The 27,760-nt window shown below is 41.9% G+C and overlaps 1 protein-coding gene across 1 annotated transcript in view; it reads right to left on the minus strand.

The window, feature by feature from the left end:
- Positions 1–875: 875 nt before the first annotated feature.
- The window catches only part of LOC132589607 (cytosolic phospholipase A2 epsilon-like), a 62,240-nt gene continuing 35,355 nt past the window's right edge, over positions 876–27,760 (minus strand). The window contains exons 12-20 of the mRNA XM_060262358.1: positions 22,582–22,718; positions 18,987–19,209; positions 17,692–17,806; positions 16,172–16,309; positions 14,201–14,308; positions 13,679–13,870; positions 9,395–9,564; positions 7,708–7,894; positions 876–1,169 (exon numbers count right to left, since the gene is read on the minus strand). Coding sequence (XP_060118341.1) covers positions 961–1,169; positions 7,708–7,894; positions 9,395–9,564; positions 13,679–13,870; positions 14,201–14,308; positions 16,172–16,309; positions 17,692–17,806; positions 18,987–19,209; positions 22,582–22,718 — 1,479 coding nt within the window. The 3' untranslated portion in view covers positions 876–960. The remainder of the gene's footprint in view (positions 1,170–7,707; positions 7,895–9,394; positions 9,565–13,678; positions 13,871–14,200; positions 14,309–16,171; positions 16,310–17,691; positions 17,807–18,986; positions 19,210–22,581; positions 22,719–27,760) is intronic.

The raw sequence follows: 27,760 nt of genomic DNA on the forward strand, positions 1-27,760 counted from the left end.
TATGAAGAGGCAGAGAGGCACTGGGAATTTTCCTGGCAGGCTGTTGCCCTGTAAGATGGCTTGTGCCCAGGATCAGACCAAGCCATGCCCTATAGCAGCATTAGCAGTACTGCAAGGGCCACTCAACACAGACCAGTATTGACAGCAATTCATGTCTCCTCCCATGCACCACCAACCAGTCAGGTCAAAGTCGAAAGGCTTTTGCAGCACTGCAGAGACAGTATGGCTCATCTTGCTCCTGGATGGTTATGACATTCCAGTTTGCCCTGATTATGTCATTGGATCTGCATGAGGACTACTGCTTTCCATTAACTAATCCTGCTAGTATAGTTGTTAATAATAATAATAATAATAATAAATTTTATTTATACCCCGCCCTCCCCGCCGAGGCAGGCTCAGGACGGCTTACAGGACATGGCAAGAGCCATATTAAAACAGTAAAACAAGATTATACAGTTCAATACAGTTAACAGTTAAGTATTTAAATAATCTAAAAACGGTCTAAAATATAATCTAATAGTGCTGCTATCTCAGTTATATTAATGATGGTGTGATGTTTATTCCAAGCTCCATCTTAGAAGGCTAGCCGGAAGAGGGCGGTTTTGCAGGCCCTACGGAATTGGCCAAGATCCTGCAGGGCCCGCACCTCTTCCGGCAGCTGGTTCCACCATTGGGGTGCTTGAAATAGCAATAAACAAAATAGAGAAACCAAGCAGGTCTAGGTTTCAAGTGTCTGACATATGGAGTGGAACTATTTCTTCATAAAAATACTACAGGTTTGGGAAGAAGCTGATCTGACAGTGTCCAAATATAGTCTCCTTGCCCTACCATTCCTTAATTGGTTTCCATTCATTGTTTGGACTGAAGAAGAATTCAATTCATCTTGTGAACCATCATCAGAGAAACCTGACACCAATCCTAGCTGCTCATTCAATGAATCCAGATGCTCAGAAAATGGTATTATTTCTTGTACATTTTTTTCCGTTCCACTGCTGAGAGCAAGCCTTGAAGGATTAGATGTTGGTTATTCAAAATATTGTATTCACTCAGTTTCACCAGTTCATCGTACTCTTTAGCAGCAAATGTCAGTGAATAGGTGGAATAGGGAGAAGAGTTACTAGAGATGTCAACTCTGCCATCTTTCATTTCTGATTCAGAGCGTTTCACACCTGGAAAAACATTGTGATAAGAGATAAGAATGGGAATGGAAGAATGCAAGGTCATTTATAAAGATTCACAGGCAATACAAATACACATACACACACAATTATTTGGAACCTTTTTGGGTGGCTGTGAAAATGCCTCACTTAAGTGAAGTCATTTTTAACTCTGAAATTCAAGGTGAGCATTGCTTGTAGTACTGCTATACTGAAAGGCAGCCTTTCCACTAAGCAGCCGTAGGCAATCACCTATGGTGCCAGAGGCAGAAGGTTGCCAACCACAATTTTGCCTCCTCAGATTTTCACACAATATCTGAGCCTGCCACAACAAATAGCAGCCTGGGAGGCACACCCCAGCCTCAATAGGTACCTGTAGAGAGGCTTCTCTTTTCTTCCTTCCCTCCCATGTGTGTCTGTTTTGTGGGGCTGGGCTGACCCTCTTCCTCCTTCCCTTGCAGCTGCACTTGAGGCTGATGATTGCTTCCTGCTCTGCTCTGGTGTGAGAAGGGTAGGCACTGCCTCACCTCAGTGTCGCCGAACATGGGAGCGTGAGGAAGGTGGGCACTACCACACCTCACCACCTTGCCTCACCATGATGGGAAAAGAAGGGAGACAAGAGGGAGTGGGAGGAAGATGAGAACAGTGATTATTCCTAGGGCTCCCCCAAGGCCTTGGGCTGCTCCTGGCTACATTACTTCTATGAATAAGTGTTAGGAAATTAGGATCCTTAAAATATTATATGAGACATATAGCTATTACCTTGCTGTGGATAGGGGAGAGACTTTCTCAAAATCCCAGCATCAGAGTAAGGAAATGAGTTTTCCCTTTGAATTGCTACTCTGAAGAGGAATATACTGATCACAGTGAAATAGATTATCCAAATTACATTCCCAATACAGCCAATGTAGAAAAATGCATTCCATTTTGGGGCTACAACCTCCCTGCCCCACATTCATTTTACAAAGTTTCTCTGTTAGCAGAAGGAAACAAGAGATAAATTAATTGCTTTGAAGCACTTTCCCCATTACATTGATGGCTTTTCCAAGCACCCTCAAACACTTAAGGCTTAGTTATGCAAATACTTCTAGCTAGTAGAGAACAAGCAAAGAGCCAACTGGGACGATTCCCCAGTCCTTACGCCGCTCTCATGCTCCTCCTCTCTGCAGGGCTTCCATCGGATTTCACACTATCTGCCCCAGGGCTGCAACTTGCTTCACCTTTTTCACGTGGCAAACAGAAACCGGTTTTTAGAGGATCTTGTTTGCTGCGCAGAGGAGGTGGAGTGAGCTGCAGCCCCAGGGCAGATAGTGTGGAATCTGACTGAAACCCCTCAGAGAAAAGGAGAATGAGAGTGGCGTAAGGCTAGTGGGGAATCGGTCTCACACTCAGGCAGAAATGTGACACCTTGGAAGGGACAAAGACATAGGGATGCCAAATGGCAGATGTCTCTTCCTGGAAACTATAGGAAAAAAATAATGACCCATAGAGTGATAGGCCCATAAAGGAAATAATTTTCCTAAACATGAGGGGAGCAAGGTCCTTTTTTCCAAGCTCCAGTTAAATCTGAATGGACTCAATTGCCATGTGGAAATAACAAAGGGTTGGAAGCCCAGACAAAGACTCCAAGGTAATGGAAAGCTTTTAGAATGCTGTTGCTTCTAAATTTAAAGAGCCCACCTTAGAACTTATTCTATTGCAGCTAGGGTATATATAAGGCTGAGGGACAGACTGCTTGCATATTTTCTTTGTATTTCTTGCTTGATCCATTGTTGTAAACATGTGTCTGGAATTTTCTTTCTCAATAAATACTTTTCTATTTTAAATGCCAGTATGCTGACTAAAACTGCTGCCAAAGAAAGGAGCTGGTTGGTCGTTAGACCACTATTCTGTGGGAGTGTAAATGCAGTAAGCAATCCCTGTATTAAGCAGTACTTGGTTAGCAGATGTAAACAAGACAGATCCATTAAATGGGTCAATGATGCTCTGTATTCTTGGCGCTGGGGGGGGGGGGGGCAGAGTGGGTGGGCTTCTAGTGTCCTGACCTCACTGATGGACCTCCTGATGGCGCCTGATTTTTTTGGCACAGAGTGTTGGACTGGATGGGCCATTGGCCTGAGCCAATATGGCTTCTCTTATGTTCTTACAGTATCACAGAAAGAGTGCTGAGATGTGCTGGCCCTCTTAGTGGGTATCTGGAAAACTGGTGACAATGGAAAAACCAGACAAAAGTAGGAATACCTCTCTGAGCAGTGGGTGGACTCAGGTGAGTAGTGTGTCCCCAAATGGAGACTCAGGATGACAGCTGAGGTCCTAGATACCTCATCAGGCCAAAATGGAATAGGGTTTGTAGGTCAGTGCAGCCATTCCATGACAGCTAATAATTTTATCCAAACAAGAAATAAGGGAGCAAGTGAGATCTCTATCATGCTATATGGCAGCAATTATATGAAGAGCTAAGTCAACTCTTGGATGAGGCAGCTAGGGCTGAAAACAAATGGAGAACCCTATAGAGAATGGTAACACGTATGAAACAATTCTTTATCCAATGCAAATCCATAGTGAAACGAAAAGCACGGTTCCCATCAAAGAGGGTATGTTGGTGATTCTTAACACTTAATGTGGATCTTTTTATGTATAAGAAAGACTACAAGAATTTTCATATATGATTTTAAAAAGAACCTGAAAGTGCATCAATGGTAGGACTATCTCAGTCAATTTTGTGGATGATACAAATCTCAGACACTAGAAAATACACCCTTATAGAGAAGTAATAGTATCTGTAGCTATTCCAAAAAGATCAAGTTTTACCTCCTGCCAATCATCTGACTGTAATACTGCTGCATGATTACTGGACATGATCTCTGGAGTTGGTCAATGGCAGGGTGGCCACTTGCTTAACATAAGAGCCACATAGAATAAACATCAGATGCTTGAGAACCCCAAGACATGAACGAGGCCAGTCTTGCTCTGGCCTGCCAGCTCCTGAGATGCTGACCATGCCCCCATCCAATTAACTGTGTAGTTATATATCATTACAGAGAGAGAGAGCGCACATCAGGCAAGAATAAAAACAGCCTTGAGCTGCTAGCACAACATCTTATTTATTTCAATTTTAAACTGATCTTTGATGGTAATAAACTGAATTACTAGATAACTAGAACTATTTGTTTCCTAATTTTTTTCCCTTGAAACGGAAATATTTTGGCAAACATTCTCTAGCTCCCTCAATTGGAAACAAATGAGAAAGAGAGAGAGAGAGATGTGGAAAAAAGAATGAAAGAGGTGGAAAGAATGAAAGAAAGAAAATAGATGAGAAGGGAAGGAGAAAGGAGGAAAGCAAGAGAAAGAGAGAGAAAGAAAGGAGCAAAGAAAGCAAACAGATGGGGGAAGGAAGGAAGGAAAAGAAAGGTGGAAAGAAAGCAAATAGATGGGGAAGGAAGGCAGGCAGAGAGAAAGAGAGAAAAAATGAGACTGAAAGAAAACAAATGGGGGAGGGAGAGGTGAAAAGAAAGCACATATATTTTTAAATTGTTCTCCAAGCCCCCCACCTGCACCCACACCAGCCAGCTTGGCTTGGAGAAGGGATTTAAAGAGCAAATGCCTTCTCTGAGCCAAGCTAGCCAACTGGTGCAGCAATGGGATAGGCAGGGCTGGCTCTCTTATTAGGAAAACTAGGCAGTTGCCTAGGGCACTGGGAGGGTGGGGCACCGAATTGGGCTCCCCGCTCCAAGTGCCCCAGGCAAGTGCCTAGTTTGCCTGCCTCCAATGCCTGCATGCCCACCTGGGCGCCCGCCACTGCCACTGCTACCGCCCGCCCCTCCTTTCCCTTCACCTCCCCACCCCCCAGGTGCCTGCCTCCTTCTCTGTCCATGCACCTGCTCATCGCCGCCCACCCCCTCCTTCCCTTCCCTTCCTGTCCCGTCCCCTCTTCCCCCGCGTGATGATAGCATGCTGCTGTGATCGCGCGCAGTGGGGGAGGGAAGGCGACGGCCTTTGATCACACCACTGATGGCCTACAATCTTTATTTTTGAGGAAAATACTGGGATTACCCAACTGTGTTCCTTATGCTGCAATTTGCATGGAAACTGGACTGTTGCTGCTGGAAACTCGCGCCTGGCTTCTGACCTTTAAGTTTTGGCTGCGCCTTTTATTTAACTCTGATCAGAATTCTTTCACCTTTTTGATGCTGATGGACCATCATGCATCAAAATGGTTGACCCTGATCCAAAAGAAAATTACATCCATAGGAATTTCTTTGGATGCATTCTATCTATCCTCTGATTCTGGGGTATTTCAATCCATCAAACGTAGACTACTAGATATCCAGCTGCAACGTCTGACTGAGGCAGTTCGGAAATCTTGCTCCCCAAGTCACCTGGGTTTATCCCAGACTCCTGGGCTTCTAGCTCCCTATTTCCACTTTTTAACTGATCCTCACCAAAGAAGAGCACTCATGCTGGCTAGATTCAATGCACTACCATCGGCCATCCTTTTTGGAAGATACCACAGAATCCCCCACAATCTTAGATGATGCCCTTGTAGTCAAGGAGTCATCGAAACGGTCCCTCATGTTCTTCTGGACTGCTCTTTCTATAGCAGTCCTCAAGCAAGATACCTAGATGCACTGCTCTCCAACCATCAAGGCCTTTCTGACAGTGCCAAGGTCCGCTTTTTACTCCACGGGAAACACAATTTTGTCACTACCCATGTTGCTTGCTTTTTACAGGTTGCGATCCAAATCAGAGAGGCTTTTATTCATGCATAGCCCACAGCTAGTTTATGTCATTTAACTTTTGCTGGGTTTAAAGATTTTATTATATTCTATAGTGTTACTGTTGGTTTTAAACTATACTGTATTCTTACATTAATGCTAATAAAGGTCTAATGAATGAATAATGAGAAAGGAAGGGAAGAAGGGGATGGGAGAGCGCCACACCTTGGTGCCCGGGGGGGGGGGGTTGAAGCGCTGTGGGGGGCAGCGGGGGGTGCCTGCCTGGGGTGCCACATGTGCTTGGGCTGCTGCTGGGGATAGGACTTGGAGAACACATTTAATTTTAGAGGGGGGGGAGGGGAGAGAGAAAGATGGAGAGGTGGAAAGAAAGCAACTTTAACGTTAAATGCATTCTCCAAGCTGCCAACTGGCTTGGCTTGGAGAAGGGATTTAAAGAGACAAATGCCTTCTCCAAGCCAGCTGACAGGGCAGTGGGGACTTTGAGAGCCATACAATATGTGTGAAAGAGCTACACATGACTCATGAGCCACATCTGGTCTCTGGTTTATGGCCAATCTTGTGAACAAAAGGACAGACTTTCTTTGGTGCATAGGTTGATCTTGATGTTCATAGAAAAATATTTGATTAATTTCACTTAAATCCAGACTGCCATGAAAGCTGACTGGGTGATCTTGGGTTAGGCACACTCTCTCGGCCTAACCTACCCCACAGGGTTGTTCTGAGGATGTAGGAGGGGGATGGTGTCAGCTGCTTGGGGTCCTCAGTAGGGAGAAAAGCAGGGTGCAAATATATAAAAACATACAAATAAATGTGCCTGTGGGTGCAATGATGTATGCTGATGGGTTTCCTAGAGGCTGTTTGCTCCTCTGACAAAGGATCTTCTTCAAACCAAACAGCTGATCCTGGCTTTACTCCATCTCATTGGAACAGGAGGTATCACTTTCAAGTCTACAGGGAGAAATCAAAACTGCTGCCTCTTACAAAGGATGTGTAGCTTGCAGTCTCCAGATGTGTTGTTAATGTCTCGAGCACCGATGGGAAGGAACACAGCCCTTGAAGAGAGTCATAGCCCTCACATTGCCCTGGCCATACTCCCTCCCCTCCAAAGGAAGATGGGAGGAAGAAGAAATCTGCCTTTCTAGCACTGCCCCACCGTGTCCCCATCCACCCAAAGGAGGAAGGGAAAGGGAGACAGCCTGCTTGCTGAGCTGGATGGGGGCTGCCTTCCCTTCAGCAGGTGAATTGCACAAGAGCCAGGCAGGCATGGCCCGTCTCTCACCCCAGGAGGGCCAGGCAATCCATGCAAGAGTTGCTCAGGTACCACTTCCCCCTTGCTGTGAAGGGGTGGTATCATTGCCACATGGTGGCCAATTGGGCACTGCTTCCCCCTCAAAATACAAGTGCTAAGTAAGCCATGCAAGGGGACTGGACAGGTACCGTGTGAATACTGGGTGTGCCATGTGAGGGATGGGCAGGTGCTGCCTCCCATTCATTGTGTGAGGGCCACGGTGGCCACTTTGCCACTGGGCTGGTCCAGCCTGTGTGGAGAGGATGGGTCCATCAGGAAATCTTCTAGTGGATACAATGGTCCATTTGCCCCTGATAGCAGCCATTTTGTGATTGCCATTTTTCAGTGGTAGTGACTCACTGTTCTTAACATTCTAAAAGTACTTATATGCTCAACACTGGTTTACACTGTTAGCTTCTCAAGCAGGTACCTGCTTTTTTGCTATGACCCTTTGTAAGTCATCATTTACTGTGATAGGGCTACAACAATAACAACAACAAAGCAACAATAATAGTTGACAGCATACCCGGTGCTTTGTAATACCGAAAGGTGTCATTCACTTGTGGAAAAAATAATAATATGGGTGCTTCTGGATTCTCTGCATCATCAAATAAATAACATTCCTTAAGAGATTTTTTGTCTTCTTCACTTAGTGTAGCTTTGGGAAATGGGATTCCTTGCTCTGCATAGTACTTGCATGATTGCTCCAAGAACTAGATGAATAAGCAGAATGCAGAAGAGTATATGAGCATGACATTACTAGATCAAACAGAAATGGACTGCAGGTAGGACACATGACATGAAAGACTGAACATTCACACTGATGAAAATTTAGGTTTCAGGTAACAGTTGTAAGGAAATGTTAACCTAATATTTTCAAACTAGACTTTAAAACAAAAGTCTACAAAACTTTGAGGAAAGGTTTATATGAGATTCATTCTTCTTCATTTTTCTGTATGCTTTCCCAAGACAACGTATTCATAGTTCAAAGAGCGGCTCAGTTCAGACATCACATGAAACCATGGTTTACTTTAACTATGATTATCATTTGAACTCAGGATTCAGATCACATTAATCTCATATCCTGCTTTGCTTTTGCAAACATTGGTTTCATTGCCTCTCTGTAACTTGGGAAGGTGTACAGAAGAAAAAGCCAGCATCAGCCTGGGATTGAGCTAGGATGTCTGCAATTGTACATCATCCAAAGCCATGGTTAAAACCAACTGTGGTTAATATATCACCTTCAAATGCTAGCTACAAATCCTTCTTTGATGTAACCAAAGTTACCATAGAGTGGATGCATTCAGACAACCACACTAATGATAGTTTAATAAAATCATAGTTTCATGCGACGTCTGAACTGTGCTTGGTTTTCCTCTATTAAAACTAGTCATTAGGTGACACAGAAGTTTTATAGGAAATTCTTCTTATCTTTCTGCAGCCTCCCAGAACATTCTGTGACATCATGGCAATTCAGGCAAGGTCACAAAAATTATCATAGGAAAACTGTTTGCAAGTGGATTTTGCTGTTCTTGCACAGAATAGACTAGATGACCCTGGAGGTCCCTTCCAACTCTATGAGCTTTTTCCCACACAGTTTACCACGGAGCGAAGTCCCTCCTCACCACGCAGCGTCTGCTCGGATTTCCCACCAACTGCTCCGCAGAAGCAGGAAGATCCGCGGCTTTTGCGTCGCTAACGTAAACTGGGTTTTAGTGATTTACATTTGCGACGCAAGAGGCCCAGCACTTCCTGCTTCCGCGGAGCAGTTGGTGGGAAATCTGAGCAGACGCTGCGCGGTGAGGAGGGACTTCGCTCCGCGGTAAGCTGTATGGGAAAAAGCTCTATGATTCTATGACAGTAAAAACCTAGTTGCAAAGCACATTATTTAATGTGTGTGAACACATCCATAGTCAGAATATTTGCCTCCAAGTCAGCTTATTTCCTCTCAGACTCACTTCTTCACACATAATTTCTTCTACCCACCTTGCTCTTCTCTCTCAGTTTCTTCCTCTCTGGACACCCAGTTTCCAATTCCTGTTCTTTTCTTTCCTCAGGACTGATATTTGTTACTGTCTCAAATATGTAAGAATGGAAGGAAAGGGATACATACAGAGATACATTCAAGGGGACAGTAGCATATATAATGATAGCCATACAAGCATTAAATGATGATGAAGAGGATGGATGACAGGAAGAGGCAAATTTCTCACCTGTGCTTGTGACCCTGCACTGTAATTTAAATGTAGAATAATATCCACCTTCCTTTCTGGTCTCAGCAGAGGTGCTGAGCTAGTACTGATGAAAAATCCAGTATCTTCTAGAGACAAGTATTCTTCTGTTTGGGTCAGCTGGTTAGGTGAAGAAGAGTCTAGTACAGTATCTGAAATGCAGACCAGAGTGGACAGTATCATTCAATGAAATTGCTGAGCAGTTTGGTTAGAATTTATAAAAGGAAGTGCTTCTTCACCCAAAGAGTGATTAACATGTGGAATTCACTGCCACAGGAGGTGGTGGCAGCTACAAGCATAGCCAGCTTCAAGAGGAGCAGAGGTCCATCAGTGGCTATTAGACACAGCATATTGTTGGAACTCTCTGTCTGGGGCAGTGATGCCCTGTATTCTTGGTGCTTGTCGGGGGGGGGGCACAATGGAAGGACTTCTAGCCCCACTTATGGACCTCCTGATGGCACTTGGGGTTTTTTTTTTTTGGCCACTGTGTGACACAGAGTGTTGGTCCAACATGGTTTCTCTTATGTTCTTATGAACAGAGCATGTGTTAGTTGTGTCAAAACTGCTGTGTGTTGGTTATCTATATACTAAAAGCCAAGTTGGATATTAAAATTGTTGGATATTTAAATCCTAGAAGTGACATCATCACCACCAGGCACAACATGCGGAATGCTCTATCATTTTGGGGGGAGTCTCTGGTCACTACAGAGTTTTTGCCCAAATGTTAGAGTGTCCCCCGCACAATGTGCCCAGTGAGATAACATCATCTCTGGGTGATGTCATTGTGCTTGGCACACTGGCCACACCAGAGCTGTTGAGGGGTGGAGCTCCCCCACCAGCCAGCTCTGTGGTGGCAGATTGGAGGCCCTGAAAGTGGGGGAACCCCTGCCCCCATCAGGGGGATGGGAATCCTAAGCCTATCCTACCTCATAGAGTGTGGATAAAATACAGGAGAGGAGAATAATGTAAGCTGCTTTGGTCCCTACTGTGGAGAAATGTTAGGTATAAATGAACTAACTAAATAATAAATATAGCTGAAGATGTGAGGCAGATAAATAGAGGCAGGGAAAGGGGAGAGGGTATGTGAGTGGCCAGAAAAAGAGAAAGAGGAAATAGTGTGGGGAGAGGGATACAGGGGAAAGTGAGGTACCACATCACAAATCCTTGAGGGTTCCCTATGATGGAAGTGGGACTGGTCCAGTGGCTCTCACAGCGCAACCAGGCCACAGTTTTCCTAACTATAGGTTGCTGGGGGTGGGGGGAAGGGAAAGCTGAAGACAAAAGGGTAGATAAAGGAAAGTTGGCTGTTGGGTGGGAAGGAGATAGGGTTGCTAATGCCAGTGTAGGAAATTCCTAGAGATTTGGGGATGGGACCTGGGAAGATGTGGTTTAAGGAGGGGAGGGATCTCAGAGGTGTATGATGCAACCCAAGAGTCTACCATCCAAAGCAGAGATTTCATCTGGGGAAACTTGGGTTGCCAACCTCCAGGTGGGGTTTGGAGACATCACCCAGAATTACTACTGTCCAGATGGCAGAGATCAGTTCCCTTGGAGAAAATGGCTTATTTGGAGGGTAGAGTCTATGTCATTATACTCTATTGAGATTGATTCCCTTCCAATACCTCTCTCCCCCAAGGTCTTGCCCCAAATATCCAGGAATTTCCCAACCTGGAGCTGGCAACCCTAAGGGGGAATGGGTCTTTGAAGTTGGAATATCTGTTGTGATTCCAGGAGATCTCCAGGCCCCCCGGAGATTGGCAACCTTGGAAGGAGAGAAGCTAGACAAGGGGACAGGTTATTATGGGGGCTTTCAAGAATGAGGAAATAATGGAGGAGGGGAAAATGAGGTGCCTCCTGCAAGTCCTTGCTGGTTCCCACTTGTGCACATCTAACTTCATGCAGTTGGTCCATTGTTTGCGCTGCCATCTGAGCTCTGGCCCATGAAAATTGATGTTGCAATAAATGTGTTAGTCTTTAAAATAGCCCAAGACTTCTGTCTAGGTATATAGGTCCAGTCCACCACCTGAGCAACCCAAGATGTTACTTGGGGCAAAAAATCACCCCAAAGTGCCATCTGAGGAGAGTTTGCTCAATTCTTTGCTTCTTACACCTTGCCTTTTGAATTCCCCTCCCCATGGCCAGTGCATCCAAGTAGGCCAAGTAGGCAGCCACCTGGGGCGCCACCTAGCCATAGGGGTGCTCGGAGGCATTTGGAGGCTGTTCTCCCTTGAGGCCAGGCTCCAAGTGCCTTCGATGACACCCACTGCCTCTGCTCAGTCTTCCTGGGTCTGTGCTTCCCCTGAGCAGGGGCAGTGCATGTGCTCCAGAGATGCTCAGAGATTGCCCTTCTTAGGCAGACCCAAGAAGGCTGAGTGGGGGTTGTGGGTGAGCTGCATATGTGCAATATGCTCTCAGAGGCACTCCAAGACTGCCCAAAGAAGGGCTGAGTGGGGACTGCAGGTGAGCCATGTGTGCACAGCCCTCGCCTGCCACACCCCTGCCCTCCTTGTGGGTTGGTGGGGGCAGTGGTGGAACAGGCGCAGGCCTGGGACACCAAAGGGCCCTCCCTTATGAACTTTTATCAACTGTCCTACTTTTAGTCTATTAGAAAGCTCTGCTAGGTTTTATGCCATCTTAAAGATCTTGACTTGGATTTACAGTTGCCAGCCTCCAGGTGCATTCTGGAGGTGTTCCAGAATTATGCCTGAGCTGCAGACTACAGAGATCACTTCCACCCTGCTGAGATCCCTCCCCATACTTGGACATAAGTCTTGCTAGTTAAAGAGGGAAAATAGAGACTCGGAGAAGGAGAATTGATATTGTGGATTCAATTTTTAAAATGAAGTCTTGTTTTGATTCTGGCCTGTGGCAACCTTCTTTGCCATTCAGCAAACCCAGCATAGGCTGGCATGAGGAAGCACTAACACTGTGACCTGAAAAATCTGCTTAAAAGCAGCTTTTGATTTTACTGGTGTTCTTAATCTTTTACTATTTTACTATGATGTTTAGTGTTCACTGTTTGCTATTTATTGTCATAGACATCTATTGTGGGTGAGCATGGTGTAGCAGTTAGAGTGGGATTAGGATCAAGGATACCTGGTTCAAATCCTTCTTCCGCTATGCAAGCTCACTGAGTAACATTGGGTCAGTCACTGTTTCCTAGCCCCACCTACTTCACTGGGCTGTTGGGATGATACAATGGAGGAGGGGAGAATGATGTTGTAAACTGCTTGGGTTCATACTAGGGTTGCCAACCTTCAGGTTGAGCCCATAGTTCTACCAAAATTACAACTCAAGACATTACAGATCAGTTCCTGAAGAGCAAATTGCTGACAGTGTTTTTGCTTGTCAGCTGGATTCTATTGTATATGTTTGGAGTGTTATGTTTACAATACTGTAATTACTCTATTTCTTGTAATTTCTTGCAATTTTTCAGTATTTCTGGTAATTATTCAATATAACATATTGTTTCATTTTTTCTAAGGCTGCATTATTATTGTTATTTCTGGGGAAGTTGTATTTAGTCATTCTCCTTTTGTCTTCCCAGCCCTGGCTTTTTGCTATCCCTAGCATATTAAAGCAGGTGAAAACATAGAAAAACCTACAGCAATATCTAGCTCACAAACCCTGTTCCTCTTGGCCTGCACAGAATAACACTATTCCCATATAATGATGTTAATGTGTAACACTTGTGGGCCATTTTAATAATGGATATACAGTAGAGATAGGATAGAGCTTAAGCCATATGAGAATGTGGTAAAAGAAATTTGCTTGACATCAGTTTGATTCTTATACAGGTATGGTTCATCTTATGTTGGATAGCGTTTATACTTTAAGTTGATGGCTCTTCTGACCTAGGTTGTTGCATTCTGTAGAAAAAAACTGGCTTCGGGAAAAAGCAATCCCATGCAAAACATGTGTCTAGTCAACAAACACGTAAAGGAAGAACTCCTATTCTTTAGCCCGATTCTTCAAGGGATCTGGACTCCACGAAAGAATTTTTGAGACATTTGGAAATATTTATAATTAATCATGATGATTATGTAGTCAGTTCCTGCCCCCTCGTTGGACATTATTTTACTGTGAAAATTGGTATCTTTTGTATTTTATATGAATTGTGTATTAGTAATAATAACATAAAAATACAAAAAAATTAAATTTCTAGCATTTTTTTATTTTTGTTATACACAGTTCTTTGTTTTTCCCACCTGGGGATTGGCAACCCTAAACCAACAAAACAGTAACTTATAAAACAACTGAACATACCTTTCCATCTATGAAAACTGCTTTGCTTGAGATAGCTATTATCTAGTTGTAGGCCTCTTAGAAAATTGTGGTACTGGGCAACAGATAGGCGACCAGTGAGCACATCTCTGAAAGCCCTGGAGAGGGGACTAGCAGGGGTTTGCAGATATGTCTTTTGCTCACTTGGCCTTGTAGGTAGATGAGGCTCTTCATCTACAGAAGAAAAAGTAACAACAATGAAACACTTGGTTAGTCTAGTCTGGTTTATGTCTGCGTCAGAAATCAAGGACATTAGTCTTTGTTTCCCATAATTTCAATTTATTTACATAAAGTAAATATCTGTGTGTCAAGTTGCTTCCCACTTAAGGTGACCCTATGAATTCATATTCTCCAAAATACCTTACCATTAACAGCTCAAATGGAGGGCCTACATCTGGAAAAACTGGACAAATATTTCCACACAAACCATAATGCTCCCAAGTATTCATATTTCAGTTCAGAACATGAATAATGAGAAAACAGCCAGGAATAAAACCAACTAACCAATGTCAATTATTTGATCTTGAGTCCACTTGTGCCAGAAATCCTCTGAACTATGAGATAAATTCCAGATATATAGGAGATTAACAGAAAATATACTACTCCACATGCCTACAAAGGAATGGAGAGTTAAATAGTTAATCATAAAGCCAAGACAGTTAAATGGTCTTCATTTTATTCATTATTTTCTGTTGTCTTTCCTGTAGTGGGAAGGCAATGACAGAGGGAGAGACAAATTTTCTTGGAGAAGGAGTTCCAAAGCTTTGGTGCCATGACCTAGAAGATCCTTTCTTGCGTTGCCATTCATCTAGCCTCAGATTGTGGGGGCACATGCAAAAGGCCTCTGAAGATGGCAACCATAGAGTTTGGGATTGTATATCTCAGCCAGTTTCTCTCCATTTCTTATCTCTTTTGAAACAAATGATAGTTGAAAAGCAGTGTTTGATATAGCACAAGAGTCTGCTATTAAAGAAAAAAAAATCACACTAGAAATAGTCAAACCTTTGGGCTTGCCTAAAATTAGAGTTACCAACTAGAGAAATACCAGAGGCTTTGGTTGAGGCTTAATGGGATTTTATTTACCAGGTGATGCTTTTTATCTCCGTGTCATGAAAAGCTTTTGCAGTCAATTTCCACACCTTTAGCCACTAGTAAAGGACAGGACACTTTTATTCAGGTCTGTTGGCAACCCTACCTAAAATAGGAAAGGAAAGGCCCCCTGTGCAAGCATGAATCATTTTCGACTCTGGGGTGACATCACATCACAAAGTTTTCACAGCAGACTTTTTTACGAGGTGGTTTGCCATTGCCTTCCCCAGTAATCTACACTTCCCCCCCCCCCCAGCAAGCTCGGTACTCATTTTACCAACCTCAGAAGGATGGAAGGCTGAATCAACCTTGAGCCAGCTACCTGAATCCAGCTTCCACCAGAATCGAACTCAGGTTGTGAGCAGAGAGTTCAGACTGCAGTACTGCAGCTTTACCACTGCGCCACTTTGTTCTACTTAAAATAGCTCTTCGTTCTACCTAAAATAGCTCTTTGTAAAACATTTCCCCTGATCCATTGAGTGTTATCTGTGCCTGTAAAGAGGTACATCTTCAGTAGGATGCTATGGGGCTAGTACCTTCCCTTTCTATGACAATGTCAGCATATAGCTCTGAACCAAATGAGAACCTAGCAGTGAGAATCCCCTGTACTGCTGGGCTTATGGAACATTCCTTTCTTCTCTTCTGCACTGAGGGGGAGATAAACTCAATGTACAACATTCCCTCATCCCACTGCTCATTCTGTTGGGGCGCATGTGTGTGTGCAAACACTGGTACAGAGCCACCAAGAGGGGCAGGAGTCAAAATTCAAGGAGTCATGCTGCATTCAGATAATGTATTTCAGGTTTTTAAAAAAATCAAACATATGGAGCAGAGGTCCATCAGTGGCTATTAGCCACAAGATATAGATGGAACACTATGTCTGGAGCAGTAATTCTTTGTATTCTTGGTGCTTGGGGGGCAACAGTTGCAAGGTTTCTGGTGTTCTGGCCCTGCTGGTGGACCTCCTGGTGGCACCTGGGTCGGGGCCACTTTGGGTCATAGAACAGGGCTATTAGCCACAAGATATAGATGGAACACATGCCATTGCTATCTGATTCATTAAATAAAGATGTTAAACTCAGAGTTAACCTTGGTCATTGCAAAAGCTAAGGCAGCCTAGACAGAAACCATAGCTTCATGAAGGGGGCCTAAAAGAAAAATCCTGTCTGCCTCCCTGCACTATGAGCAGTATGAGTAAATATAACAAAGTGGTTATGACCATAAGTTACATGAACTTCAGCTCAGTCTTACACTCACTGGAAGGCATTAGGCAAGCCACTGTCCCTTTAGCCTCAGTAATTAATGTCAACCCATACCGCTTGGCCTTGATTGAAAAGTACAGTTAGTTGTTGCCAGTCTAATATCAAAAGATCAAAAGAACATAACCTTGCAAGTAACAGATCCGAGTTTCTGGAAGTTTTTTCATCAGGTGACCCATGAAGAACTCACTTCCAAAATCTTCAGCCCGAACATAAGCTCCATATTTTAGTACACCAACTTCATAGGGCGTGAACTCAACCCACTCTGTAGTTAGAAGAATCACATATACATGCACTGTGTAACATACACACCATAGTTCTTCAAATGAAGATATTTATTTCCCTCCATTTAATATTTGATTATGTTTTTTCCTTCACATTTGATTATATCATAAATTAAAAAAACCCCTATAATGTAATGAAAGTAAGATCATCTTGTTTGGATCATACATAAAAGTGATTTTTTTAAAATAAGTAATGTAAATTTAATGTATTTTGTAGTTATAAGGAGGCTGTGTACTTGTAATAATAAATAGGCTGTGTATGTTTATTTTTGTAGATTATTATAATTATTAATAAATAATGATCATCATAATACTAAAATGTAAAATATACTCTGTAATAAAGATTATGTATTCCAAGTTATTGTAAATTACAATATATGCCCTTGGCATATATCCTAAGGTAGTGTTGTAAAAGTCTGCTATGGTTGCAAGAAGAGCAGCTGTGATAAAAAAATAATTAGCCATTTCTCCTAAATTTTGAAATCTGATTGAAATATCTGGCCACTCTCCAAATGGAAAGTTTCATATTAATCATCCTGTTGGATCTATACTGCGGCACGACTCTGAAGCTGAGCATAATTTAAGGATTTGAACTGCAGGCCAGTGCAATCTGTTGCCTAATTGTAGTACCCAGGTCCAGGGGTCATTTTGTAGAAAAATAGGTGGTGGGGCTCATCCAGGGATTGTTATGCGGCTGCACCTACTCTTTAATGGACAAGGAGGTCGAACTCTCAGGGGGAAGAGGAGGAACTCTCAAAAGGAGGAGGTGGAACTCTCAGAAAGGTTCAGGAGCTGTGCTCCTGTGAGCTCCCACTGAATCTGAGGCCTGCCCAGGTCTATACATCTGTGGAGCCAGCATCTTCAATGTGTGTATGTGTAAGTAAAGCTTATATCCCATCATTGCATACAGGGAGCCAAACTGGATGTGAGGGCATCCGTGGATCCAACCTATGAATGCCGCCAGCATTTTTAAGGAATTTAAAAATACTGTGAGGGCCTGATGGTGATCATATCCATACTGCAGTTGGCTGAGTCACTCTCCCCCCCCCTCCTGTTTCTTTTCTAGTGCTGAAATAACTGTGGGGATATAGGGGTGGGGGGGAGCTGTTTTGGCACTTGAAAAAGTACAAGGGGGATGGATGCTTCAGCCCACTGTGCTATGGGCATGACCAGGATCAGACCCCAATGGCAATTTTAATCCCTTTAAAATCATGGTGGCAACCTCAGGTCAGATCTGTGATACTGTGAGGTAGCTTTTTAAGTAAATGCAATCCCATACCAGTTATTCACTCTCTTCTTGAAAGCACAAAGGCATGGGGATGCCCACACTTTTAAAACCAGAAATCTCTGCATATATTGCTACCTTTGAAATCCATAGTACTGTACTTCTCTTTCACATTGATTGCAATATAGATGGGTAAAGGATTCTGACCGTCATTCACTGCTTGCTGTTGATCAGAGAGCTTATGGTTGTCTTCCTGGTTTTTTGAAAAACAAACAAGAGATTCTTCTAGTACAAATAAAATATATGAAAAACAATACCCAGTATACTTAAGAATGGAATGTTCACTGCTAAAAAGTAATGATAACCTATCATGGTATTGTAGGAAATGCTTAAATCCAAATGCATATTGAGCTTTCAGAATGTCATTACAGTTGATGCAGTGCAGAGAAATAAACAGGACAAGTGGGAACCTACAAGAACTTGCAGGAAACATCTTAGTTCTCCATCCTCCACAATTTCCTTTTCTCCTTTCCTGAAGGCCTCCTATGACTACGGCACCCACCTGCCTCAGTCAGAGGCAAATTTTCCCCTTCATTTTTCTCTCCCTTTCTGACTGAGCAGCCCTTTTTATTTAGTTTCTTCTTCTCTAAAGATCTATGGCTGTCCTACCATGTCACAGTATGATATTTTGCTGCTGGCTCAGCCGATGGGAGGGAAGGGACAAGATAACCCCTATAACTTAAACTATTGAAATTACACACAAGAGGCTTTTTAAAAGTTTTAAAATAACAAAATATTTTATTCAATGCAGAGGGGGAAGGATCAGATGAAATCAGGGGTGGCCAACGACCTATTGCAGGGGTGGCCAACGGTAGCTCTCCAGATGTTTTTGCCTACAACTCCCATCAGCCCCAATCAGCATGGCCAATGGCTGGGGCTGATGGGAGTTGTAGGCAAAAAACATCTGGAGTGCTACCATTGGCCACCCCTGACCTATTGGATACATATTCAAAAGAATTTGTTCACTGCTTTTTGACACCGCAGCAAGAGACAGATAGCATTTCCCCCCAAAAAACTTGGGGCAGTTTAAAGCAAAGATCACTCTTTGTGTTACATAGTCATATCCCATGTTCATGTCTAGCAAACACACATTGTTTTGAAATATCTGCAAAACTGTTTACCAGAAGTAATAGTTTTCTTTATGTGCCTTAAGAAGGGAATATGCCTCCCAGAGCTCTTTAAAGTTCAATGCTCTTATAAATATATCCACTTAATGCAGACAAACAATAACTCCTTTCTCTGCCTGGACCTGAATTTTAAATGTATACATTTCTGTCTTGCATGCATGACAATTCTTATGCATAATTATAAAGCACACTGATGTATGCCATTTAAGCAAACAGTGAATACAGGAAATAGCAAGGATATCATACCCCATCATTTAACAGATATTCGGTAAGGAGTCCCCACAGATCTATACAGGAAGTTTTGTGTCCATCTTGTTTCCGCTGACGCAACTGCCTGTTGTAATATTTCAGACGCTCTATGGAAAATCCATATGCCTTGCATTTGGTTACATGTCTTTTAGTTTCATTAATTTGTGCATCCAGATCCTTCTGTGACCAATAAGCATCTTTATACAAATTTGTCATGGTCCTGGGAATGAAAAATGAAAATAAAAACATAAGAACACAATAAGACCCATGCCAGAACAGGCAGGGTTGCCAGTCCCAGGTTAGGAAATACCTGAAGATTTTGAAGGGGTAGGCTGAGAGGGCAGAGTTAAGGGGAGGAGAGGGACCTCAGTGGTGTTTGTTTGTTTGTTGTTTATTTGCTAGGCCACCCTTCCCTGCAACCAGGGGCCAGGGTGGCTTACATCAGTGGATATACAATAATATAGGATTAAAACAACAATAAATACATAGAACCAGAATAAAGCAGTGTAATGCCATAGAGCCCACATTCCAAAGCGGCCATTTTCTTCAGGTGAACTGATCTGTTGTCTGGAGAACATGCTTTCACATAGTGTGTGTGGGGATTTTTTTTGCAGTTTATTTTAGTTTAAAACTCTGTGCAGTGATTGGATGCATGAGTAGCCAGAGCGCACACCCAGAGACCTAGACACCTGTGTGCTGCTGTGTGAGGAAAAAACACTCAGAGGAGTTCTGCAACTGGTTCCATATTCACGTGGCCTGTTGTTCAAGGGTGACAAAGAGTCTGGTTGATATGGAGTGTTTGTTTGAGAAAAATTTGGGAGGTGTGAGGACAGAATCCCAGACCAGGGCTTCCCTTGTGCCTTTTATTGTTGTCATGAGTCTTCAAGGAACCTCCCACCAGATGGGGGTCCACAGAACATAATAACACCTGTGGTCTTACAGCTTGTGTTTTATAAATTTATTTAATCATTTATATCCTACTCTTTCAGCTATGATCACTATTACGCATTCCCAGATTGAAGACTGGAAAATCAAGTCAAGCTCTTATCTAATCTAAGTCTACTCATTCTTTCTGGACATTATGGGCCAGTCTATTATGTCAACTTTCTGCTTCATCAGAGAAACTCTCAGGTACCTTGACTACAGCTGAGATTGTTATCAGAGGTTCTGTGATCTTCCATGATCAGAAGACAGGTGGGCAAATGCCAGGTAAGGTTGCCAGCTCCAGAATGGAAAATTTCAGATCTGGGAGTAGATCCTAGGGATGGCAAAGTTTGGGTAGGGGAAGGAGCTCAGAAGGGATGTGATATTATTTTCTCCAGGGGAACAGATCTCTAAACTCTGGAGATTATTTATAATTCTGGAGGAACTCCAGCTCTCAACTGGAGGTGGCAACCCTGATACCAAGGCTACAGCCTCGCATCCCAGTTGTGGTTCCTCCCTTCTCACAGAAGCTTACCTGGGGCCAGCTTCAAATTCTTTTAGGTGCAATGTGAAGACATGTTATATTTCCTCAAGCTTTTAGATAACTGATACCAATTTTGCAAGTTGCTATTGCTCTGCCCCCAGGCTTCTGCTTTGGCAAATCAAGCAACTGATTCCCTACCAGTTGCTGCATGGCCACATTTTGACCTGGGGCTCCCTCCAGTTCTCTCCGTGCCTTCCCATTTTTTTTTCTTTTTGAGACTGAGAAGATGCAGGGAGAATTGGATCATCTATCAAGATCAGTTCCCCTGGAGAGAATGGCAGCTCTGGAAGGCTGACTCTAAGACACTGTACCCCACTAACGCCCCTCCCCTCCCCAAACTCTACCTCTCAAAGTTCCACTCCTAAATTTCCAGGAATTTCCCAACAAAGTGTTGGCAGCCTTACTGTTTAAGAGCTGCATCTGTCTCTCTGTTGTTCTAAACTTGCAGTTATTTTAACTGTTCACGTTTTTAGGATACTACATTTTGTGGTTTTCTGCTGCTGTTTTAACTTCCTTTTTGTCCTATAGTTGTTGTGGATGTTGTTATTTTTTAAATTCATCAACCACCCTCCCAATGTAGAGCCAGGCTTTTAGAGTGGTATACAGCATGATCCTATAAAACATCAAATAAAACCAATGAAAACCAGGTAAAACAATAAAACACAGTGGTGTAACTGAAGATGGCACTAAAACCCCAGCAGTGCCGCTCTCTTTTGGTTTTCTTTTGCATTTTTTAATATCTCTGTGTGTGAGAGAGTGTGTGTGCGAGAGAAAGTGCATGCACCTGCAAGTTAGGTGACCACTGGTGACTGACCCTACTGGTGTCCTGGAGGATATTCATGGAGGTGGCTGAATAAAGCCTGCCCCAGCCACCTGCCTTCTGGTATTTCAAAGAGGTCTCCCCTCCAAGTACTTGCCAGAGTTAACCCTGCTTAGCTTCTGAGATCTGACGAGATCAGGCTTGCCTGGGCTATCCAGGTCAGGGCCAGCACTGCTATCTCATGGAGGAAAGGGCAGAGAGGTGAGGTATATTGTTTTTTATAGTTTGATTGCTGCATAAGTTGCGTTTTTGTAAGCTACCTTGTAGATACAAGTTTGGATAGAAATATTTTAAATTAATACATTTCAAAAGAATGTCCCTTGAGCAGTGCTCCCCTCTCTGTTGTTAAAAAGTGCAAGGGAATATGTGTAAAAAGCCCAAACCAAGCACAGTTGTGTCACTTTGAGTTCAGTCAGACTAACTTCCAAGTTGCTATACCAGTTTTCAATAAAAGCTGCTCTCAATGGAAGATTTTACATTTGCTTTTTCATGCATACATTAAGATCTGAAGTAGGTTATTTGGAAGATCAGAGAAGTTATTTCAGTTCCTAGAAAAATGCATCTACGTAAATTTTCTAATCATAGAAGTAGCTGGTACAATCTTTGATATTACAGTGCATGTTTGGTGTAGTGGTTAAATGCATGTTTGGTGTAGTGGTTGGAGAGCCAGTTTGGTGTAGTGGTTAAGTGTGTGGACTCTTATCTGGGAGAACCAGGTTTGATTCCCCACTCCTCCACTTGCACCTGCTGGAATGGCCTTGGGTTAGCCATAGCTATTGCAGAGGTTGTCCTTGAAAGGGCAGCTGCTGTGAGAGCCCTCTCAGCCCCACCCACCTCACAGGGTGTCTATTGTGGGGGGAGAAGATAAAGGAGATTGTAAGCCACTCTGAGTCTCTGATTCAGAGAAAAAGGCAGGGTATAAATCTGCAATTCTTCTTCTACAGTACTTATGCACGAAGTCTGCTCATGAGCAGTTACTTAGAGGGACCAGTGGGCTTCAGAGCAATGTCTTCATACTCTAAATTCCCCTGAGCACTGTGTGAATGAGGAATTTATCTCCAATTTCATAGAAGAAGTGAATTTTGAGGAGAACGAGGTCACAGAATCCATGGTGGAGAGACATAGGCTCCTTAGGATATCTTTAAAATGAATTGCACTGGGTCTGGTTTTTTTAAAATTCATATCAAGTTAGAAGGACCTTAAAAACAGATCTTATATACATTTTTTTCATGTTAAGTTGTTGATCAACATTCAGAATGCCAAATATAGCCTCTGCAACTCCAACTTACTACCCATGAGCTTACCATGTTGTGCCAGAAAAACCAGTCAAGTATGCAGTACAGTCTATGAAATTTAACTTCTTCAGACCTTGTAGGCTTCCATACAGTGCTGTCAATGATCTTGTACTACCTCCTGTTGTCATGATTGCCACAACTGGAATCTAAAATACAGGGAGAAAGGAAGATAGACCACAGAGAGATGATAATACAAGTTTAAGAGGAATTTAAACATTTAAGTTAAGCCTTGTCTGTACCTATCCCTGCTTCTTGTTAAAAATACTGGCACAAAACATGTCAAGGAAAAAAAAATACTTCATGATTTTTTTAAAAGCCACATGAAATGAGGGTATGCCACAAGTGCAATGTTATATCCCCTCTACATATGGTTGTATACTATAGTATGATGAAATCTGGCAAAATCATAGCAAAGCCAATCCATTGCTGGGTCAAAAATACTGTAGCACATAAGCATACTCAGGGCTTTTTTTGAGCAGGGACACAGTTCCGGCTGGCTTGGCCTAATATGTAAACGAGTCCCTGCTAGGCTTTTTCTACAAAAAGCCCTATGTGTAACAACGGTGATATAAGGGGGTGGGGCCTAATATGCAAATATTAGTATGCAAATGTTAGTATGCTCAGGGCTTTTTCTACAAAAAGAGCCCTGAGCATACTTACAAGTTGTTAGCAAGAAAGAAACAGGTTTAAAAAAAAAGAGACAACATATGAGAACATCATGTTGGATTTTTTTTAAAAAAACTATTATACACACCCAAGATATAAAAATAAGGAATAATAAAGAGATGCGTTCTGCATGATGATATGTGGGGAAGCCAGATATTACTTATTTACTATATTTATAGTCAGCCTTTCTATTGAGACTCAAGGTGGATTTCAGGATATAAATACTGCAATCAGCCTGCATAAAATAACTGATGAACACAGCAATAAGACTAGGATTACAGAATTAGAGAATGACATCACAACAGACTTTCTAAGGCAAGGTATATTATAAACAGTACAGAAAGTGGAGGAAAAGCAGGTGAAACCTATAATAATAATTGCTGTGAATTACCATTCTGCTCCATTATAAAGGTGCCCTCCTGGGCTGTTCATTCTACTACAGATGTAATATATTTTTTAAAAAATGCTGTCTTGAACATTACAGTTTTGCTCATTTTGTGGAACGACAGAAGTGTGGTAACCTTCTTGACCTCCTCAGGCAGGCCATTTTACAAAGCAGGTGCCACAACAGGGAATATATATGAATGGATAGCTTCTAATCTTACCCATTTGCAAGGTGGCACCTTTAGAAAGCTTTGCAAACTTTTGTTAATAGTATACTGGGTTTTCTCTACATTGCACTAGTTCTGCTGGGGTGCAAAAATGCCAGCTTCTACTGCAGAGATTCTGCGGTTTGATCTTTGGAAACAATGGAGGATAAGGGTACCTTCTTTGGGAGGTAGTGTATTTCTTAACATCCAGTTTGGTGAAGGTTGCAATCACTATTTTTTGATCCTTTGGCTACTGTTAGTTAGTAAAAGTTAATACAATGTCAGACTCCTAACTCTCAAAAATGCCTTGTTTGGGATGGTGATTTCTTGGTCTTCAAAATGGAGAACAGAAGCCCTCAAGTGCCTGCTAAGAACATGAGTGGTGTGATGTATTTCTTCTTTGCTGTCAAGTTACAGCTGACTTAAGGTGACCCAATGGGTTTTCAAGGCTAGCAGCATTCAAAGGTGGTTTGCCATCGCTTGCCTCCGTGTTTAGCTTCAGAGGTCAGACTATCCTGGGGTTATCCAGGTCAGGGCTATTTATTTATTTATTACTTTACATTTCTATCCCGCCCTCTCCACAAGCGGATTCAGGGCGGCTAGCAACCTTCATTTTTACAATTTAACCAATAAAAAGCTACAGTTTAGAATTATTTAAAAACATTTAAGAACATTTAAAAACATTTCGTTTCATGATGCTGTATCACTACAATATAATATAATATGAATGGTGATCATGGTACTCTATAATGATGTAGGGAGGCAGCTCTCTCCCAGTTAGATCTCAAAGGCCTGTCGAAACAGTTCGGTCTTACAGGCCCTGCGGAAAGTAGAAAGATCCCGCAGGGCCCTTATGACCTCCGGGAGAGCATTCCACAATTCTGGTGCTGCCACCGAGAAGGCCCTAGCTCACGTCAGCTGCAGCCTAGCCTCTTTTGGTCCATGGATGGACAATAGATTTTTTATCCCTGAACGCAGTGCTCTCCGGGGAACGTGTGGGGAAAGGCGGTCCCATAGATAGACAAGCCCCTGACCATAGAGGGCTTTAAAGGTCAATACCAACACCTTGAAACGGACTCAGAACACAATAGGTAGCCAGCACAGATCTCTCAGAACTGGCTGAATGTGCTCCCACTGGGGGAGCCCCTTTGTTTTTTTATTTTTATTTTTTTGAAATTTTAACAAATCCTTTATTTAACAGTTCCATATACAAAAGAAAAGTATACATAAGCTATACATAAACATAAACAAACCACCACCAATCCCTCCAAGCCAAGCAGCTTAAGGGGCTTCACCGTAACACAGTTCCGACTTTCTCATAGTAATTCCCATGCTTTTTATCCATACATATAAATAGTCCCATGTCTTCCTACAGTTTTGTAGATTTCCTCCTCTTAATCTTACAGTTAATGTGTCCATCTCAGTTGCTTCAAATAGTTTTTGTAAAAACTCATTCCTGTCTGGTAATTTAGAGACTTTCCAGTTTTTCGCGTACAGGATTCTCGCGACAGTTATATACAACAACATTTTTTTTTCTTGTCTGGATAAACTCCCTTTACACACATTCAACAAGTATAATTCCGGGGTATGTTGCAGCCTTATTCTTAATATTTTTTGTGCCCAGAAATTAATCTGGGCCCAATTTTTTTTGCATATTCACACTGCCACCAAATATGGTAGAGGGACCCCTTTACTTTCCTGCATTTCCAACATTTGTTTGAGTACTTAGGGTATATTTTACTCAATCTTTCAGGTGTTAAGTACCATCGATACATCATCTTATATATATTTTCTTTAAACACTGCTGATTTGGTTAATTTTAAGTTTTGATTCCAAATTTTTTCCCATTCCTCCATCTCAATACTATATCCAAAATCCTTCAACCACTTTATCCAGCTTTCTTTTAACGACTTCGTTTTGCATTTTGATTTGTAAGAGCCAATTATATATTTTAGATATAAGTTTCTGATTGTCACGGATTATCATATCAAATTCGTTTGGCTTCTTAACAAATCCTATTTCCTTATCTGATTGATATTTAGATTTAACTTGGTTCTTCAGCCACCAATCCAATTTCACATTGTCATCCAGTTTTAAGTTATTCTCTTTGTCCAATAAAAATCCATAATTGTAATTATTTTCCCAACAATATAAATTGGGTTGGCTAGAGGCTTCTACTGGTGATAGCCATGAAGGTATATATGTATAGATCATATTTTTAACTTCATTCCATACTTTATATAACGATTTTCTTATTTCATGTATGAGGAAAATATTATTCCTTGTTGGAGGCTGATACCACATATAAGAATGCCAGCCTCTAACTAAACCTATACCTTCCAATACCAATAACCTTTTATTTTCCAGTGCAAACCAGTCTGTTAACCATACTAAACAGCATGCCTTATAATATGTATTCCAATCAGGCAAAGCTAGCCCTCCTCTTGATTTGCTATCTTGCAAAACCTTAAATTTGATTCTGGGTTTTTTGTTTTGCCAAATAAATATGGTGATCAATTTATTTAGTTGATGAAAAAATGTTTGGGACAAAATGATTGGTATCGTTTGGAATAAGTACAAGATTCTTGGTAATATGTTCATCTTGATTGATGCAATTCTCCCCAATAAGGAAATTTGTAGGTCTCTCCATTTGTGCAAATCTGATTGAATTTCTTTTAGGATCTTGTCATAATTATCTCTTTGTAATGTTTTTAAATCATTTGAAAAGTAGATACCTAAATACTTGATTTTCTTTTCATGGCTAAAGCCAGATTTCATTTCTAATTGGGCAATTTCATCCTTAGTCATATTTTGGGTCAAAAATTTAGTTTTCTGGATATTAACTTTGAAATCTGATATTCCTCCATATTCTTCCAATCTCTTCATCAGATGTTCTATCGAAGAGATGGGGTCTTCCAGTATCAATAACAAGTCATCGGCAAAGGCTCGTACTTTGTATTTTTCCCCCTTGATCTTAGTACCTTTAATTCCATCATCCTCCCTTATTTTTATTATTAAGAATTCCAATGTTAGGATGAAGAGCAAGGGAGATAATGGACATCCTTGTCTAGTACCCTGTTCAATTCTTATCGTTTCTGTAAGATGCCCATTAATATTTATCTTTGCAATTTGTTTGGTATAGATGGCTCTCACTAATTTAATAAAAATTTCACCACATCCAATAGCTGCTAATGCTTTTAAAATAAGGTTCCAATTGATGTTATCAAATGCCTTTTCTGCGTCGAGGGCAATGCCTGAAAACTGCTTCTCGGGATGTATCCGATAGTACTCTAGAATATTCATGAAGAATCTTATATTCTGTCTCATCATTCTCCCGGGAATGAACCTTGTTTGGTCTTCATCAATGACCATAGATATGACCTTTCTCAGCCTGTTAGACAGAATTGCCGCAAATATTTTGTAGTCAGCATTTGAAAGCAAGATTGGCCTATAATTACGAATCTCTGTAGAATCTGTCTCTTTCTTATGGATCAACGATATCAATGCCTCACTCCAGGATGAGGGTAAATTAGCTGTTTCTTGTATTTCCTCTATTATGCTTTTATAAGGAATCAACAGGATCTCTTCAAATGTTTTAAAAAATTCAATCGGTAGTCCATCAGGACCAGGTGACATTACTTTTCTGTCTTTTCAATGCCTCTGTTATTTCATGTATAGTGATAACACTCTCTAATTCATCCCGTTGCTCTCTTGTTATTTGCTTAATCCCAACATTTTCAATATACTCCTCCTGAAGTTGTTGTGCGATCTCTTGCTTCTTATAAAGATTCTGATACAAGTCTTGCACTATTATATTCATTTGGGATTTTTCTGAGACTTCTTTATTTTCATTCTTGAGTGATCTTATAACTTTTCTCTCCCTTTCCTTTCTTATTTTATATGCTAGCCACCTACTGGTCTTATTAGCACTT

The sequence above is a fragment of the Heteronotia binoei genome, chromosome 21 (genome assembly GCF_032191835.1).
Source record: "Heteronotia binoei isolate CCM8104 ecotype False Entrance Well chromosome 21, APGP_CSIRO_Hbin_v1, whole genome shotgun sequence".
In the NCBI taxonomy this organism is placed as follows: Eukaryota; Metazoa; Chordata; class Lepidosauria; order Squamata; family Gekkonidae; genus Heteronotia; species Heteronotia binoei.